At 49.1% G+C, this 15,936-nt stretch overlaps 1 protein-coding gene across 1 annotated transcript; it reads left to right on the forward strand.

The window, feature by feature from the left end:
• The first annotated feature begins 3,890 nt into the window (after window positions 1-3,890).
• Window positions 3,891-6,269, forward strand: LOC120713496 (alpha carbonic anhydrase 7-like). Its single transcript, XM_039999447.1, has 6 exons — window positions 3,891-3,990; window positions 4,160-4,226; window positions 4,981-5,038; window positions 5,181-5,329; window positions 5,437-5,836; window positions 5,931-6,269. Exons 1-6 carry the CDS (start codon window positions 3,891-3,893, stop codon window positions 6,120-6,122), a joined length of 966 nt encoding a protein of 321 aa, XP_039855381.1. The 3' UTR covers window positions 6,123-6,269.
• The last annotated feature ends 9,667 nt before the right edge of the window (window positions 6,270-15,936 follow it).

Consider the following 15,936-nt stretch of genomic DNA (forward strand, 5'->3'; position numbering starts at 1 on the left):
GAAAGCCAACTTTCCCAAAACAAAAAACAAAAACAAAAACAAAGCCAACTTCACAGCGCTATAACATGGTCAGATGTGCCTCACTATTGGGCCGGGATAAGGCCTGGCAGATTTCGGCCAGCCCAGGCACGGCATGGCCCGTCTAACTGTCGGCCTGACGCTGGCTCGGTGGGCCACCATATACAAGGCCGCCGTGGCTGCCACCCCAAAACTCACACTTATACCTTCTCCCGATGTCAGCTACGGATGTAGCCCTCTTGGCTATTCATCTCTTGCCTCTTAATCCCTCAGTCTATCCGCCCTCGTCGTACTCTAAATCCATCACCTAAAAGAAATATTTCCTTCTGGTCAGCGAAATTTTTTCCCTCATATTCAGTTTCTCCGCACTCATTCATCCTCTATCCCAACTACCAACACACAGAGTCCACATCTCATACACTATTATTTTTTTTATTCCACCCACCTCACTCTCCTGCGACCCTCCCCCTGTCTCTCTCCTCCCTTCTCTCTCTCGTGGAGGCGGAGCGGCGGCCGAGCAAGCAATGACGGGGCGCGGCGGAGGCACGAGCTCCGGCGGCCGCCGACCAGATCTGGCCCGCCGCCGCCGCCTCCCTCCATCCCTCCTTCCTCCTCGAGGGCGGCGGCCTCCCATAGATCCGGCGGAGGGCCTCGGCGGCGGGGGCCCTCGAGCGGGGGTGGCAGCAGGCCTCGAGCAGCCACTGCAGCCCTCTCTCCGATGGCCGGATCCGCGCGCCACGGCGGGCCGGAGAGGCTGCGGCTAGGCGGCCACGACGGGCCGGAGCAGCAGCGGCGCGGCGGCCTCGACGGGGCGGAGCGCCGCGGCCTCGACAAGGCGGAGGAGGGCCATGGCGGGCCGGCGGCGGCAGAGGGCCTCGCGGCGGAGCTGTGGCAGCCATAGGGGTGGTGGGGGCTAGAGCTCGCGCGCGCCGGCCGCAGCGGCGGAGCAGGAGCTCGCGCGCGCGCCCGGCTGCGGCGGCGGAGCTCCGGCTGCCTCCCTCTCGGCCGGCCCCTCCCTCTCCGGCCCCCTCGGCGGCCTCAACGGATCCGGCTGCCGCCACCACCGCCTTCTGCTTCCTCCGTTCGTGCGCGGGGTGGCGGCGTGCCTGCGGGACTGCGGCGCTCGCGGGGCGGTGGCGCCTCCTCGGCTCCGGGGCGGATGGACGGAGGGTGAGGCGGGGCAGATGGACGAGCGGGCCCTAGATCTTGTGGCCGCCGCGCTCACCGCCGCCCCCTAGCTCAGCGGCCCTGGAGCTCGGCGCGCGGGAGGTGCCAGGCGGCGCCCCTGGAGCTCCGTGGCGGGGCGGCATGCGGCCCCTGCTCCAGCATACGGGCGGGGGCCCCGCGCGGCTCCAGCTCCCGGCCTCCCTTCCTTGCGGGGCGGCGGCGTGTGCACGGGACGGCGGCCGCGGCGAGCGCGCGGGACTGCGGTGGGCATGCAGGGCGGCGGCGCGCGCACGGCACGACGGCGGGCACGCAGGCCGCGGAGCAGGCCATGCGGCAGAGGAGGAGGGTCTGTCTCTCCCTGGGCTCTGGTGGCGGAGGCGAAGACCCGCGGCGGCGGCCATGGCGGCGGCAGAGGAGGAGCTTGGTCACGGCGGGCGGCGCGAGGTAGTTGAGGATGGCGCTGGTGCGCGGGGGCCGCGCCACGTGTGCCTGTAGCGGAGCTCCTGTATTGCGCTTGGAATGGCGGACGGGCGGCTCGTCCGCAAGGCTTGCGGATGGGATATCGTACCCCGCTGCAGCTGTTTTTACGCCAAAGGCGTACTGCAGTGCGGGGTACCGGAGGTCCGGAGCCCGCTGCGGACAGCCTCATGCCTAGCTCCCTCCTTTTTCGGCTCTCTGGCTGTGCTAGCCAGGCACAAAAAATGCATTTGCTTCATTCAAACGGAAACAACTTTTTTCGAAATGAGGCTCATCCCTAATTCCATTTCAACGAAATCGAATTACATTGCTAATCTGGTAACACGGACACACGAACAATGCTTGCAGTCCGGCAGATAGAAGTTTTCTATTTCCGTAAGCCATGACGAGTGAGGACCATTGAGCAAGAGAGGTTTAGACGCCCCCACTCGCATTTACTTCTTCGGCGTACTACGGTCTGTTTAGTATGTACTTGTCCGTAGCGCGTTAGCAGGATTTTGAGTTCGAAGCGTTACAATTTTTTTTGAAAACAAATCTATTATCTTATTATTTGGCTAACAAATCGAGTCTCCGCGTTCGCTCTCAAGGCCTAGAAATTCCCACATTAATCGGAGAAAAATAGAAAAATAAAAATTACCCACCACTGTCATTACGATAAAAATTAGCCTAAAATACCCCTATGCCTAATTAAAAATCACCCACCAATGTCATCATGAAAAATTAAATATAAAATACCATTTAGCAATGTATCAATTACAAATATATACTATTAATAAAAACTAATGCTAACAACAATCAATCAAAATAAAATGACAATAAGAATAATTATCTTCATAATATTATTAAAGCTGAACAAATCAAATTATTATTATAGGTAGATCATAGTTGAATTGTTTTAATTAACAATAAGGTATAATTTACGATAATGATCAGGATGATGTATGGTAAAAAAATAGTATAACCTTTAAGTAAGAATACAACGACATGCAAATTTTTGAATTTTCAATACTAGCCGCGCAAATACACGGGCTATACACCTAGTTGTAATGAATGCATACTACAGATCGAGCAAGAGAGGTTTAGACGCCATACTAGTAGTTACTTCTGAGGTGTATGTAGTAGTATTCTGCAGTGTACATGCTACGGTACTACTCACTCCGTTCCAAATTATGAGTCATTCCAGCTTTATTGAGAGTCAAAGCATTTCAAATTGATCAAATTTATACAATAAAATACTAACATTTATAATACCAAATGAGTATCGTTAGATTCTTCATTAAATATACTTTCATATTATATCTATTCAGTGCTATAAATTTTTGTATTTTTTCTATAATTTTGATCAAACATAAAAATAGTTTGACTGTCCAAGAAAATTGGAATGACTTACAATTTGAAACAAAGTGAGTAGTACGTAGTATGTTTATGTAGTTGTCCGTATGCCTTTTAATAATAGCTGGATTTTACGATTCCGCCGAATAAACAACTTGCACTGAATATAATATTAATGGAAGTGTCATGAAGAGTTTCATAATATGAAATTCTATGCTACACCATCACTTATGCTAATATGGCGAGGGAGAAATGAGAGAGTTGAATATAATGCTCCAAAGTCTTAGCGCTGCGGTCCAGACAAGAAGCCTACCACTAGCTCGTGAGACGGGGCCGGCCGGACTCGAAGGACCAGCGCAACTGATGGTCTGCAGCGCATGCTCGAGTGGATCGACCATAATCCGCAACGTATACGGCTCTTTATCGAGGACAGGAGAAGCCCGCCGTGCATGCGCATCGTCATTCGTGTGGCGGGTCGTCTCTACCTACGTACGACGCGACGGCGACGACGACTCAGCGACGCGGGCCGTGCGTACGGTGCCCCTCCGTCTCCGTACCCGGCGGCGACCATGGATCGAAGCGCATGCGAGACGGCAACGCGCGTAGACGGCAGAGGATCGGAGCGGAGCGTCATTTCAGCTTCCTGCTGCGTGTATCATGCGTACGCGCGCGCGCGCCCTCGCCGTCCTCGTGCTCGGCCGTAGCGGCTGGTTTGTTTGACCCGCGCGGCCGGCCTCGATCTTGCTGACGGGGAGAGTCCAACTCCGATGAGCCTCCATGCTGCCATTCATGTGCGGCTGCGCCCCTGGGTCTCTGCATGCCCCAGTGCATATATATATACCCTCACCCTGTGCTCGTCCCAAACCACCTAGCTCAACGGCCACAAAATCTTCAGCATGGATGTTCTAGCTCGCCGCCACCTCCGCCATGCCGTCGGGGAGCTCCTCGCCGCCGCGTTCCTGCTCTCCGGCGCCGCCAGGGCGCAGGAAGAAACAGGCCAGTATACTTGAGCTCCATCGATCGAACGCCGCATGCCGTCGTATATGTCTTCTCCAATCAGTCGTGGTCCCCCCCACCACCATGCGTGCTCGTCTCGTCCATGTCCATTATGCACGCATAGTGTATATCTGAATAATAATCTGGTTGGTCGATGGGTTAATTGCAGAGGACGAGCTCGAGTTCAGCTACGTCCCGGGCGCGGCGAACGGCCCGGATCGCTGGGGCGAGATCATGTTAGATATAATGGGCTTGGCCATTAATATTTAATAAATCAATAAAACTCTATGGTCATTAAATAGCCGGTTATTTTGAGCCGTCACAATATTGCACATTAAATAGCCGGTTAATTTGAGAAATTGAGCCGTGGCGTGGCTGGTGGGCGGTGGACGGACGTGGCTTTATTTTTGCCATTTGCTCACCTTGAGTTGGGAGTTACCAAAATTAGTGGCAATCAAAGATTTGATTATGGGAGTTTCTTGTCTTCTCCCTTACTCTACCGGCACTCCATTGCGCGACCAGAGGCCCATGGCCTTCCGCCTCCAGCAGCGCGACTCCTCGCTTTCCTCCCTTCTTTGATATAAATCGAAGAGGGCTCCTTCAGTTAAACTCTCTCTGGCAATCACCACAATCCAGCAGCGCTTTGAGTTCTTCCCGTTCCGTCTCTTGCGCGCACACGAGATGGAAGAGTAGGCCTTCGGAACGTCTCCGTCCGCTGGCTTCACCTGCTCGGGTGAGGACGGTAATCACGTTTTTGGGGAGTGTCGACGGCGGCACGACTACTCGCTTCTGTTCCTGTTCCCGGCGTTGGCGGCTTTCGTTCCTGTTCCTGGCGGCACGACATCTAGTGGGCGATCAACACTGTAACATATTTGCATAGCATCGAGCGGGACGACTACATCAACAAAGCACCATGCCGCTTTCGGGTGCTTCCGACACTGCCACTGGGTATGCTGATCTTATTCTCAAAGTTGCAATCTTTGTGATTAGCGTAAACTCTGTGATCGACATGCTTTATTTGAGAGATTCTACATGTCATGCCTTAATGGTTAGCACTAGTTTCATATTCATGATGTCTTTGATGATGAATTTCTTTGATAAGCATATATATAATATTATATTCATGTATTTCTTGCTTGCGTCGTATTTATGAAATAAATTAAACATAAAATTGTCTAGATTTCTAACAGATCAAGCCGGCGTGGGCCAACTGCAGCCGCGGCCGAATGCAGTCCCCCATCGACCTCTCCAAACGCAGGCCGGAGCGATCCCTCGGCTTCCTCAACTACGCCTACCACCCCGCCCAGGCCACCATCGTCAACCGCGGCCACGACATCCAGTGCGCCGCCGTCGTCGCCACTACTCCAGCGTGCCGGAAGCGCATGCACGCACGATCGATCAGCAACGAACAAAAATGGCCTAGCTAGCTCCAAGCCAGGCAATATAACACTCTGTTCTGCCGCCGCAGGTGAAGTTCAGTGGCGACGCCGGGAGGCTGGTGATCAACGGCACGGTGTACCACCTGCGGCAGCTGCACTGGCACACGCCCAGCGAGCACACCGTCGGCGGCCGGCGCTACGACATGGAGCTGCACCTGGTGCACGAGTCCGCGGCGAACAAGGCCGCCGTGATCGCCGTCCTCTACAAGTTCGGCGACCCCGACCCGTTCCTGAAGATGCTGGAGCCCGCCATCAAGAGCATCAAGGACACCCGGGACAAGGAGGAGCCCGTCGGGGTGGTCGACCCCAGCGGCGCGCGGGCCCCCGGCAGCGTGTACTACCGCTACACGGGCTCCCTGACGCCGCCGCCCTGCTCCGAGGGGGTAGTCTGGACTGTCTTCCCGAAGGTACATGGCTCTTGTGCTGCCGGCAATGGTGGGTTGGGTTGGCGTCTGATCAGGCTTTTTCTGATGATAAGCGCTGGATCTATTTGTGGTGCAGCCTCGCCACGTGGCCAGGTACCAGGTGGAGCTTCTCAGGGATGCGGTGGATGACGTAAGAGCCGATCTCGTTAGCCTCGTCGTTCCTTCCTCTAATTTTCACACGCATTTACTTGTGCCTTGCGATGATGCGCGTGTGCGGATCTCCCAAGGGTTCGTCAATTTTTTTATTTTTAGGTTCAAAACCATTTAGTACCGGACATTTTGACCGGTACTAAATGATGTCCCATTTAGTACCGGACAACCGGTACCGGTCGAGATCCCGGTACTAAACAGGAGTTCTCGACCAGTACTAATAGACATTTTTCTAGCAGTGAATTTATGTCATAATACGCGCTCCAAGTCCGATGCACGCAGCATCCATATCCATTCTACTCCCTTGATGGGATCACTGCCCCCCCACAGTTGATGCATGCTTGCACTTGTGTTCAAGCATGATTGTTGGTTTGTTGCTTTGCCTATCATGTCCCTAAAAGCAACCAATCAGAATTAGACAGATGTGGTTACTTTAAGTATTATATCAAATGAAAATAGCTCAATCTATGGCATTCGTGACTTTTCTTAAGCATGGCGTGGGATTATTTTTTTTCTCACCTCCTAGACTTGCTCTCTCATCTCAAAGATGTTGCAACGTGCCACATTGCCGTATTTAGCACAAACACAACTACTAATTTTATGTTTCTTTATTTTTAAATCCGAATTTAGCTCCTTATTAATCATATTCAACATGCATATTTTGGATAATCAAGTGCTATCAATTTCCTTTTTATTTAGTTTAAGTTCTAAATTTAATTATTCATTAATCATATTTAACATTGCCTCTTCGATTTAGTCTAGACCGTAATAAGATAGTATTGGGATGTCCCAATACCACCTTCGAATATTATTGGGAGATACACTTTTACAGTTTCCCAATAATTATATCCCAATATAACTAATATTTTGGGATTGCCAAAATTCTCACTTTATTTATGGGAAGTTGGGGTGAAATATTGGGACAACCTAAAAATTATTGGTAAAGAGAAATATTTTTAGGGAAATACTGGAGTATATCTTCTTCCCAATATTATTAGTTTATTTTGAAAAAATAGACCGCTGGAGATTTTCTAAAGCCTCATGTACGCATACTCCTGTAATATTTTATTCATGCACTTTTTACAATACGTAAGGTGAACTGATCTACACATTTTGCAGCTAGTAAGGTATAGCCTTCTCCTTCTCCTTTGTACTTGTCCCCTATCTCCTTATGACTATTTTAACTTTCATCCACCGGTTCGTAACACGAACTGACGATGATGGTCTCTTTTATCTCTTGTTTCATTTGTCATTACGGCTGTATGGTGCGGAACCGGCAGTAAAATCTATCACTGCCGGTTTGAACTAAGATGTGATATAGATTGTTTGCGATGGAATATTTGTAGTAGTGAACTTCTCGAGTCAAATGCCGATTCCCCTGTAGTATAGCCAAATGTAGAGGATGATAAATACAAAATTCAACGATAGCTAGCAAGCCACGTGTCCTCAAAGCTCAATCCCTGCCGACACCTGTCATTGCTATACGCTGAGGCACCAGCACAACTGCCCATCTTGCTGAGGATTCCTTCCCGCTTCCGATTGTGATGGATGATGGCGCCTACAGCGGACCGACCATCTCAACGCCAGCCGGCTGGCCGGTCGATGACCTTACCTTGTGTGCGACCGACCTCTGACAGGCGGGGCCCAGCTCTCCACATACGCTTTGCTTGCTCAACTGCTAGCTACCACTATCTTCTCCTGATCCCTTTGCATGCGATGCAACTACCAACTTATGTAGCCTGAAAGCTAAATATTTGATACTGACGCCAATAATGTTAAAATTTCCCGTGCGCCATACATGGACTTTTTTTATTTTCTTCCAAATTAGTCATGTTTGATATGGATTCTTTGATCAACTGCTAATTTTCTAATTTCTAATTTAGCTATCTACTATTGTATTCGATATGGATTCTTTGGTCATATTCTATTTTTTTAATTTTAAATTCCAAAATTATCTATTTATTAATGTTATTTAATATGGATTCTTGAATTAAATTAAATGTTAGATCTTCATAAAATCCAACGGTCCAAATTCTTCTCTTTTTTAATCTTTTAGATTAACGTGGGAATTTCTAGATCCTCTCGGCGAACGTGGTAGCTTCTTTTAATTTACACTGTTAGATCTTTATAAAATACAACGGCGCAAATCTTTCCCTTTTTTAGATTAACTAATATGAAAATTTCTAGATCATCTCGGTGAACGTGATGACTTCTTTTAACACTATTGCATTTCTTGAATTAATTTAAACCATTAGATCATCATGAAATCCAACAGTGCAAATTCTTCTCTTCTTTTGATTAATATAGGAATTTCTAGACCTCTCAATGAAAGTTTCTTGAATTAATTTAGACCGTTAAATCTCGTAAAATCCAACGATGCAAATTCTTTTTATTTTAACAACTTTTTTAGAATGTTTGGAGAAAAACCAACGGCTCACGTCGCACAATCCGACGGCTAGGAAGGCATAGGCATCAAAAGGCACCAAAAAGAGAGGCACCCGGTATGCACCCGGTGCATACTAAATGGTGGGCCCGTATGCACCGGGTGCATACCGAATTGGTGGGACCCGCACTAGGGGAGATGAGGTGGGATAATTGTCTTCTCAAATTTTTTTATTTGATCAAGGGTACAACAATAAATCCATAATTGTGTGAATAACGTTTCGAGTAGTATAGTTTAGAATTGAATGGTGGATCTAATATAGTTTGAGCCGTTTATGAGTTAGACCCTACAAGAGGCGGCGATTTGGATGAACCCTAGGCGGCGGCGATCCGTGATCCAGTTGAACCCTCGCAGCCACCATAAACCTTCGCGGCCTCCGACGACAGCTCCGGTGGCCGATGCGCCGCGTCGAGGGCGCGTCCATCCATCCAAGAGGATGGTGCAGGGATCTGGTGCCAACTCTGGTGTATCAGATAATCCCTCATCCGATTCCTACAATATTAGTTCATCTTGCCAATGTTGTGATCTGTATCCTTTGTTTCCCTACTGATCAGTGTCATTTTTGTTTGGTAGGGGGGAATCCAACATTTGTGAGTTCATTTCTTGGGTGGATGACCAGTGGCCACCAGAGTTCCAGCAAGTTGCATGTGGCATTTGGCATCTGGCATCTGTATCGTCTGGAGGCAATCCAGCTGAGGAATGATGCCGTTGAAGAGAAGGAAGCTATGCTTTCAAAATAGGATCAGCCATGAGATGTATGATAATTAGTCAAATCTATGAGTTCATCATGTGTGTCGTGGTGTGCAAACCCACAGCCGGGTGGCGTAGTGCACCCGCCTAAATCCAGAGGGTGAGTACTCGGGGGGTAGCTAGGATTAGTCCAATCTAGATGCAAGAACACGATGAACACAGCAGGTTTAGAGTGGTTCGGGCCGCCGGAGCGTAATACCCTACGTCCACTGTGTGTTGTATTGCTTGTGCTCTCAAGAGGTTGAGAACGGGATTGTTCGGAGTGAATCCGAGCTTGTGTTGTGTATGGCTTCGCTTTCTTGGCTTGGCTTTACGTACTCTCCCCTTTTATATCTCAAGGGAGGAGTGTACATAGCCGTTGGGTCCCCGACAGATGGGCCCAACGATGTAGTATAAAATAACATACTATACAGACATTATGGCGCTGCAGGCGATAGAGACCTCATTCCTGGATTTCCTTGCTTTGCCCGTGGGAATCTTACGTCCGGCATAGCCATGCCCTGTCTTGTCGAAACGGCGCCAGGACGTAGCTTGCGGCGTAGCTTGCCGTAGCCTGCCGCGTAGCTAAACGGGCCATGTAGCTTGCGGCGTAGGCGGTATGATGAAAGGGAGTCGTGCCGTCATATCCATTTAATGCGGCAGATGGGCTCTGCGCGGATGCGGCTGCACTGTGTACCTCGGTAATATGCGGTCTACAGTGAGGTCTGACAAAAGGTGCCTCGCGTGCCGCGGTGGCAGAGCACGCCTCAACCACCCGCATTGAATGCGGTGGGTGGGCGAGTCTTCCAGCGGAAGACTCGCGCCCGCGCCTGCGAGACACGTGGCGCCCCCTGACCCCGCCCCGGCGGTATAATGGTTCTACGCGCGTGGGAGGTCCGGACGGACGCGGGGAGGTCCCGGATCCATATGGGGGGTCCAAGCCCACGGCAGAAGACCCTGAGCATTTCCATCTCTAGGACACGTGGCGTCACCGGACCTGTCCCTACGTGGTGGAGTAGGTCCGAGGCCATTGGCCCGGTGAGACGGAGTCGGGCCGCTGGGGTCCGGCTGCTCAGGCCCTCATGGCGTAGTTACGGTTAACTACGCGTGTTTCAGCCTTAACGCAGTAGGAGTGGGTACCCCGGTCTGGGTACACCGACAGAGGCCCCCGGGCCCTCCTGCGGGTAAGGTACGAACCCGCAGGTGGGGCCAGAACCATGTCGGAGTCATCGGGAAACGCTGTTCTTCCCGCCCTGGATTCTGCTATTGAACGCCTGCGTCGCCTGAAGTCTGCCCTCGGCGCATGCCTTGTCGCCGAGGGTTAGGAGCCTGTTCGGATGGTGGCCGAGCAACCCTGCACATGACTTAGGTTCAGCGTTTAGTAACATACCCACGTGGTCCCAAATCCTGTTGGCAGAGGTCCTTTGAGATACGCAGCCGAACCTGTGGAACAGAGCTTAGGAGGCCAGCCCTCAAGCTAGAATGAGGTATGGACATCTAGGTATGCAGTTCCGGGTATTAGGGCACCTATTACAGAGTGGTGGAGTGCACAGGCTTAGGGTACGGAACCAGACTAAGCGGCTGCACAGGGCTCCGGACCACCCCCGGGAACAAGTACCTCTTCCCCGAAGCAGGTTCCTAAGGACCCGGACACCCCCTCTAGCAGTGAGGGGGTCCCAAACTGAACCACATGCCGGCCGACTCAATTCAGACACAGGAGTGGGAAGCACGCGGGGGTTAGCGCAAACAGAATGCGTAGATTGAAATTAGAATGTAACATCCTTAGAGGCGAACCGAGAATAAACTTTTCCTTGATAACTAGTTGTATATGAGATGTGCGATGTAAGCTAGAACACGGGTTTATGAGGCCGGAGCTATCCGAACCTCCGGGCCCCCAGTCTTAGGTACTACGGTACTCGCCCTAGGGAGGTAGAGCATGCAAGCTTAGGGTACGGAACCAGGCTAAGCTGGTACACGACTCTGGACCTCCCCGGAGGGTGAGTACGCTTCCCTGAACCTGGTTCGTAGAGGTCTGGACCCCTCAATTGGGGAGGCTCACCGAACTGGACCACACGGAAGTACTACCTAGTTACAAAGGAAAATGTTTTATTCCCTGCTGGGCCTCTAAGGGTAGGACTTACAGAGATGTAGAGTCGGAGGTGCGTCCGGAGTCGGCTTAACATTGGAGAGAGCCACCAGAGTCGGCTTAGTGTGACCGGAGTGGGCTTTCCGCCGGAGCGGGCTTGGTGCGACTGGAGTCGGCTTTCCGCCGGAGCGGGCTTCCTCACATGAGTGAGGTATGCTGCGAGCTGTGATTTGTTGAAGCTGTGCTTCCCCCAGACCTACTTGATGACGAGCTGGGCCGTGTAGCTTGTGGCGTAGGCGGTATGATGAAAGGGTGCCGTGCCATCATATCCATTTAATGCGGTAGACGAGCTCTGCGCGGATGCGGCGCATGAGGCTGCATTGTGTACCTCGGTAATATGCGGTCTACAGTGAGGCCTGACAAAAGCTGCCCCGCGTGCCGCGGCGGCAGAGCACGCCTCAACCACCCGCATTGAATACGGTGGGTGGGCGAGTCTTCCAGCAGAAGACTCGCGCCCGCGCCTTCGAGACACGTGGTGCCCCCGGACCCCGCCCCGGCGGTATATTGGTTCTACGCGCGTGGGAGGTCTGGACGGACGCGGGGAGGTCCTGGACCCATATGGGGGGTCCGAGCCCTCGGCAGAAGACCCTGAGCATTTCCATCTCTGGGACACGTGGCGTCACCGGACCTGTCCCTACGTGGTGGAGTAGGTCCAAGGCCGTTGGCCCGGTGAGACGGAGTCGGACCGCTGGGGTCCGGCTGCTCAGGCCCTCAGGGCGTAGTTACGGTTAACTACGTGTGTATCAGCCTTGACACAGTAGGAGTGGGTACCCCGGTCTGGGTACAACGACAATGTGCATGTTTGGGGGAATGATGGTTGCCATACTATTTGGCACATTCCTGAAGAAGTAGGTTGGTGTAGCACTGTTCATGCTCATTTTGCATGAACAATGACTTGTTCAGAGGGAGGTTGTAGTGGATGCATGGGTGTGTGAACTGAAGTAGATGCAGGTCTGGACTATGCATGGTCTAGTGGTAATGGAGCCATCTTTGTGTGAACTGAAGTAGCTGTGTCTCCTTTAGTTGTGTCTCTTTTGATGTTCAATGATTGCTGTAATTGAATATGGCTATGGTAAAATGTGTGATATTTTGTTGCTTGATAATCAACTTGCTAAATTTGTGATTGAGCATGAGGACATGTTACATGTTAAACAGAGGACTACAATCATTGTTCATACAAGGTCTGCAATGACAATACAACATTGCATTAATGCATCTAACTTCACAAAGCAGGCATTGTTGTTCATCAACGGAGCTCAGATCATTGGCATTCACCAACATAGCTGGACACCACAATCACCGGACAACTTTGGAAGGAGCACCGGTCGGACTGTTACTGCCATGTACACGCACAGCCCAACTGGCAGTCCACGAAGATGCTGCGAAGGATGCAGCGAGACTGAGATTGTGTAGCTCACGGTACCTCAGTAGAGTAGGGGAATAGTCATACATGGTGCTCTTCCTTATCGGCGGAAATGCACGCTTCGCACCCATTGTCCACCTTACCAGAACACAACAGTCTGGAAGCATGCTCTCGTCCCGAATGCCCAATACAATGAAGATGTGTGAGCAAGGGGTTCCATGGAATTGCAACTTACGACAAGAACAAGAAATCTCCTTCAGATTGGCCTCTTCAGTTAATTCACATTTCACATAGTACATCATGTCTCTATCGCTCCTTCCTACAATATACTCAGTTGTATCATCGCCATCTAGAATCTCAACCAGAGAACACTTCTTGGCTGCTTCCACACTGAACTGAACCTTCGTCTTAAAAACGTTTGGTGTGAACCTTTTCTTCGTGTTTACTTCGAGAATTGAAGCATCTGGATCTATGAATGGCTCAGATTGCAGTGTATTAGCGTCGTCATCCGCCTCAATTCTGCGCACCTTTGTAAGGCAGCTCTCATAGTGCTGTACTATTTCCAACAAGGTTATTTTACCATCAAGTTTGATATGTAGCCTAGAGTTCATACTCTCACTCCGTTGGTTGCTCCTCAATCCTAAATAGTGATTACCAGCATGATACGCAGCACACCAGGTTGCTCTCACCTCATACATCTGATATATCCACGAGTCCTCTGTGACATCATACGTTTCAAAAAATGCCTGCCATTTCCTCTCAATCTCTTCTATGGAGCAAAGGTCATACATAAAAATCCTGAACTGAGCCTTCACTGTATCATCGTGACCATTGCGCACAAGGTTATGCTCAATATGCCATCCGCAAAGACTATGCGATGAATTCAGCCACACCACATTGATTGCTCTCTGCATAGCAAGGTCTCCATCAATGATCACAGAAATAGGATGTTTCTGAACATTAGCTTCAGTAAATATTTTCAGCAGCCACACATATGACTCGATATTCTCGTGAGAAATAATTCCACATCCGAAAATAACTGTGCGGTAATGGTGATTCACTCCAACAAAAGGAACAAGGGGCAGGTTGTACCGATTTGTTTTGTAGGTGCTATCAAATACCATAACATCATCAAATGCTTCATAATCAAGCAGACATTGAGTATCACACTAGAACATGCCCTGCAGGTGTCCTTCCCCATCAGTCATGTACTTGAAAAAGAAATCAGAGCAGGGCGGCGGCGACGCCGGCGGCGACTGGGGCGGAGCAAGGCAGCGGCGAACTCGCGGCGATCCAGCGAGGGGCGACCGGGCGAAGGCAGGCGGTAGCACTGTGCGGGCGGATAGTCCAGGGGCGTGGGGTTTGGGGGGGAGGAGGGGGAGGGCGAAATTACCACAGTACTCTTCCACACATCAAATTAATTAAATTAATTATTTAGGGGAGGCACCTCCAACTATTGTAAAAGACCTCTTATTTTAATTATAGTGGCTAGAAAAATCTGTGCATCACAATTCAGTTGACGAATCTCCGCCGATCTAGTCAAGAATTGTCTGTCTAAGACAAAGTTGATTGTACCGATTGTATTGGTGCTCTATTTATATATTATAAGCGTGAGCATATGTGTTACAGTAGGTCATAAGCGAACATGAGTCCTAGTAACAGTGGGCTTTTAACGTCGCAAAAACAATGCAGTCTGAGTGATGTTTCCTTATTATATTTTTATCCTAGCCACAAACGAACATGAGTCCTCATAACACTGGGCTCTTAACGTTACAAAAATAAGTCCGTGTGATGTTTTCTTTTTTTCCAAAAAAAAGTTTGTTTATTTTTTTATCTTGGCCACAAAGGGGAGCATGTTACCTTTTCTTAATGGAGTTCCAGTATCGGTGGACTTTTGATGCCGTGAAGAAAATGCAGTCCGAGTCAAATAAAAAATAGAAAATCATTATTCAATATGGATTCTAATGTGTTATAGATTATTTAGAATAATATAGACCGTTAGATGTTCATAAAATTCAACGGTGCAAATTCTTCTCTTTTTTAGATTAATGTGAGAATTTCTAAATCCTCTCGGCGAATGTGGTAGTTTCTTTTAACACTATTGTATTAAGATAATAGATAATATAGACCGTTAGATCTTCATAAAATACAACAGTGCAAATTCTTCTCTTTTTTAGATTAATGTGAGAATTTCTAGATCATCTCAGCGAATGTGGTAGCTTCTTTTAACAATATTGTATTAAAATAATAGATTGCATCCCCGAATTGAGTTATTTGATGAGTGCCGAACTACTAAAAATATGATCGCCCAACTCGCACCTAAAATAAACAAATGCAAATGTTTTTTTAGAGACACAGTACAAATGTACGCAAACTCACTCCTATGAATACACGCATGTGATCCTACTCCTATGAGCCCCTCTCAGACTCGTCAGCAAATCTCCAAGATTGACGAAGTTCGCCTCGCTCTCGAGGGAGATGTCGCTTACCACTAAAAGAATAGCAACAGTTAAATCCTAAAATAAATCCAAAAAAATGCAAGAAAATATAAGCACCGTTACCGAGTCGAGGACTCATACTCTAGTTGGCAGGTTCCACCACGAGCTAAGAAATCTTACCAGAGCTACGCTAAGTTCACGCAAATGATTTCAAATAATCATAGTTAATTACTGAGAACTTAATTGGACCATCCATTCAATAACTGGGCTTGCCGATCGGCTCCCTGAAATTCAAGAAAACAGATTGTAAATAAATAAAATATATTCCAAAATGTTAGTTTCGGATTCGCTCTGGGCAATGCTGGACGTTCGAGCTGTCTTGCCACGTCTATGAAGACTATTGTAAATAAAATGAAATAAATTGTTCCCTTTCATGTGACAAATTCAATAAATCTTTTAAATATGTACTCTCTCCGTACTTGTAAAATAAATTGTTTAGGGCAAGATTTAAATCAAATCTTAGAAACATAGTAGTAAATCATAGACGTGACAATGGAGAAACAAGTACGCTGGAATTTTTTTAAATAATATTATTTTAATAGTTAATCGCAGAATTAAATATCGAAATAGAAAAATTACAAAAATAGGTGCTTGTCTGCTATTGAGTAGTCGATTAGCCACTTATCGGCTACTGAGTAGCCGGCTTCCAACGTGGCTCGCCACCATGAAACCCCGCGGCCATTTTGACCGCGTACGCTGGGGGCTGTCGGCACCGAGTAGATCTGTCGGTTTCTGAAGAGCCGACTAGCCTTT

The sequence above is a fragment of the Panicum virgatum genome, chromosome 6K (genome assembly GCF_016808335.1).
Source record: "Panicum virgatum strain AP13 chromosome 6K, P.virgatum_v5, whole genome shotgun sequence".
NCBI lineage: Eukaryota > Viridiplantae > Streptophyta > Magnoliopsida > Poales > Poaceae > Panicum > Panicum virgatum.

What these genes read in the sequence shown, in the direction of transcription:
- LOC120713496 (XM_039999447.1), top strand. Translation starts at nt 3,891, where the DNA reads ATGGATGTTCTAGCTCGCCGCCACCTCCGCCATGCCGTCGGGGAGCTC. An exon ending in GATCGCTGGGGCGAGATCAT is followed by an intron (nt 4,227 to 4,980) that starts GTTAGATATAAT and finishes CTTTGTGATTAG; the next exon opens with CGTAAACTCTGTGATCGACA. An exon ending in TCTGGACTGTCTTCCCGAAG is followed by an intron (nt 5,837 to 5,930) that starts GTACATGGCTCT and finishes TTTGTGGTGCAG; the next exon opens with CCTCGCCACGTGGCCAGGTA.